General features: G+C 60.6%; 1 protein-coding gene across 1 annotated transcript in view; it reads right to left on the bottom strand.

The window, feature by feature from the left end:
- The window catches only part of LOC104501369 (galactoside 3(4)-L-fucosyltransferase-like), a 1,300-nt gene that overhangs the window by 136 nt on the left and 464 nt on the right, over positions 1-700 (bottom strand). The window contains exon 2 of the mRNA XM_010145169.1: positions 1-700. This exon is cut by the window's right edge and continues 1 nt beyond it. Within this exon, the coding sequence (XP_010143471.1) occupies positions 1-700 (700 nt within the window).

The following is a 700-nucleotide window of genomic DNA, read 5'->3' as shown; positions in this document are numbered from 1 at the left end:
TACCGGGCCTCCATCGTCTGCAGAAAGCGACAAGCTCTGCAGAGGTGCCGGCCCCAGCCCGGCCGCCCCACGGGTTTCAACCACTGGTGCCACTGGAAGTAGCGCTGGTATCTCTCAGCGTCCTCGCTCAGCTCCCACAGGTACCACGCCAGGTCCTCAGCGCTGGCGAAGTCATCCACGTGGATGAAGGAGTCCGGGGGCAAGAAGCGCTCGTAGTTTTCTCGAGGAGGCCCCAGCACCACAGGGACGGTGCCAGAGGACAAGGCGTTCCACCAGAGCTTCTCGGTGATGTAGTCTTCATGCTGCGAGTTCTCGAAAGCCAGGTAGAATTTGTACTGGGACACAGTGGGAAGGAGCTCGTCGTGGGGCAGGGGCAAGTGGGACTGCCCATAGACGTCCACAGCGATGTGTTCCTTCAGCTCCTGGTAGTACTTCACCCGGTGGGAGTCTTCTACCCAGTTGCTGACTACCCAGGCGACCAGCTTGGTCTTGGGTGGGATGCTGAGGGGCTGGGTCTGGCCGAGGACCTGCAGCTCCCCATAAGGGGTGAAGATGTCGGAGTCTCTCCGGTAAGACATGGTCAGGTTGAAGAGGTTGTCCATGGCACCTAAGTTTGGAGAGTGACTTGGGGACTCCAGGTTGAACCAGATCCAGTGCTGGGACGGGAGCCTGGGGACCTGGGCCAGCACCGCCGAATCCA

Source organism: Buceros rhinoceros, unplaced genomic scaffold, assembly GCF_000710305.1.
Source record: "Buceros rhinoceros silvestris isolate BGI_N320 unplaced genomic scaffold, ASM71030v1 scaffold33611, whole genome shotgun sequence".
In the NCBI taxonomy this organism is placed as follows: Eukaryota; Metazoa; Chordata; class Aves; order Bucerotiformes; family Bucerotidae; genus Buceros; species Buceros rhinoceros.
The sequence above is the reverse complement of the archived record's forward strand: the minus strand, read 5'-3'. Positions and strand labels throughout refer to the sequence as shown.